The sequence below is a fragment of the Quercus robur genome, chromosome 6 (genome assembly GCF_932294415.1).
Source record: "Quercus robur chromosome 6, dhQueRobu3.1, whole genome shotgun sequence".
Taxonomy (NCBI): Eukaryota; Viridiplantae; Streptophyta; class Magnoliopsida; order Fagales; family Fagaceae; genus Quercus; species Quercus robur.
In genome coordinates, this window is record NC_065539.1 from 41,390,193 (window position 1) to 41,392,147 (window position 1,955).

Here is a 1,955-nt window from a genome sequence, read left to right on the forward strand (position 1 = left end):
ATTCTAATTACTTACAACTTTTCTCTTTGAAGTCTCTCTCTCCTCTGCCATGGTGTTTCCCCAGTGATGCCAGCCTTGCACCCTCTTGAGTTATGCCATTCCTTTTTGCATTTCCCACATCTTACAGGTCTGTTCAGCCTACTTGTTTTGTAAGGGTTCCTAGGCTCATTAGAAGCCCTCTTTCTTTACTTGGGTGGTCTGCCTAGTGGTTTGTATATGTGAGGTGCCAGGGGAGCAGGCTGTCCAGTCTCAGCCCATTTTGACTGGCCAGGCATGGGAGGAAGTACCTCCTTTTATATCTCCATGTAAGTTTCTTTGAAGTAGCATGGGTGGGTATAGTCTTTTGTTGTCTCAATGTTTGTATAAATGGCTGTTATGGCATATTTGTAGGGAATGCCATTTAAATCCCAAGACCTACAGCTACATGTTTTCTTCACCAAATCAATTACATGCCTTTCATACTGACTGCCTACCTCATAAAGGAAACTGCTAGTTGGGGTAGCACTAAATAGCTTACTTTCAACCTTCAATTTCTCCAACCTATCTTGTATGCTTGGACACAACTTTCCAGCATACTTCTGTATCCCTTCCCTTTTTGTTTTAAGTCTAGTCATAAGTCTAACCCTAATCCACTCCAACATTGCCAAGATAGGCTTGTCCCTAGACTTCAATATCATTGCATTAAAAGACTCACTCAAATTATTTACCAAACAATCTGTTAAGGCCCTAGGAGTGAAGTGTGACCTTGTCCACTGTGCAGGTACAATGTTTGCAAGATACTCATATGCCTTTTCATCCAAATCTCTTATGTACTGCATGCATCTCTCAAACTCCCTTACTGTTGTGGCAGTAGCACACCTCCACAATGCATCTTTCAGCTCCAATCCCTTGTGATCAACTTTGAAATTGTTGTAGATGTGTTTCACACAGTATCTATGCTCCACAGTAGGGAATAGTGTCTCTATTGCAGGTATAAGCCCCTGCAAATAAGCAAACAAATAAACAAAACAAGTTAGTTCAGCAAACAAAGTAAACTATTCAAGTGTAACTGAACAAAACAAAAATTGCATACCTTTTGCCTATCAGAAATGAAGATCAACTGAAGCTCCTCTAGCCTCCCTATATCATCAGCAAAAATTTCCAAAAACCATATCCAAGTCTCCCTGGTTTCTTGTTCCACAACAACCGTGGCTACTAGAAAAATGTTGTTATTTGCATCCTCGGCAGTGGCAGATAAGATTTGCCCACCAAATCTGTGCTTTATGTGACAACCATCTAAACCTATAAATGGCCTGCATCCACCTAAAAATCCTACCTTCTGAGCATTGAACCTAACATACATCCTCTTAAATTTTGACTGGGAAGTCTCACCAGCTATTTCTGTCTGTAGTATAACCCTACTCCCCTTGTCTACAATGGTTATCATTTGTGCATAGTCCTTAAGGACACCTTATTGCAGTTGCTCATCTCCATTTATCAAATCCTTTGCATTTCTCTTTGACCTATACACTTGTTTTACATTTAGGTCAACAGATAAATTTTGCATCACATGGTTATGTACACCACTCACCTCCCAATTTGGATTTTTGCTAAAATCCTCAATGAACCTCTTAGCAACATAAGCTGATGTTGCTTGGCTGTTTTTAAAAAACTTGGGGTAAGCACAGTCATCAGTCAAGGTCTTAATTTGAAATGTTAGCTCTCCACTTATTTGAGATGTATAACATCTCCACCCATACCTATTCTTGCAGTGAACTGATATCTTGGTCCTCTCATTAAGCTTGAATTTAATGTCAATAGGTTTTTTGATTGCATACTCCCTCAAAGTAGCTCTGAACACCTTTGCATTAGGGAACTTCATCTCCTTCTTCAGTACAACATTTCTCATGTCACTCTTAGCATTAAACTCTACTTGCTCAGGTACCTACTCATCATCAGACCCATCCATGCTTACC

The 1,955-nt window shown here is 39.9% G+C and overlaps 1 protein-coding gene across 1 annotated transcript; it reads right to left on the minus strand.

The window, feature by feature from the left end:
* Positions 1–293: 293 nt before the first annotated feature.
* On the minus strand, positions 294–1,426 carry LOC126690199 (uncharacterized). Its single transcript, XM_050385323.1, has 2 exons — positions 1,073–1,426; positions 294–980 (listed from the first exon to the last, which is right to left on the minus strand). Exons 1-2 carry the CDS (start codon positions 1,424–1,426, stop codon positions 294–296), a joined length of 1,041 nt encoding a protein of 346 aa, XP_050241280.1.
* Positions 1,427–1,955: the final 529 nt, after the last annotated feature.

What these genes read in the sequence shown, in the direction of transcription:
- LOC126690199 (XM_050385323.1), bottom strand. Translation starts at nt 1,426, where the DNA reads ATGATAACCATTGTAGACAAGGGGAGTAGGGTTATACTACAGACAGAA. An exon ending in TCATTTCTGATAGGCAAAAG is followed by an intron (nt 981 to 1,072) that starts GTATGCAATTTT and finishes GCTTATTTGCAG; the next exon opens with GGGCTTATACCTGCAATAGA.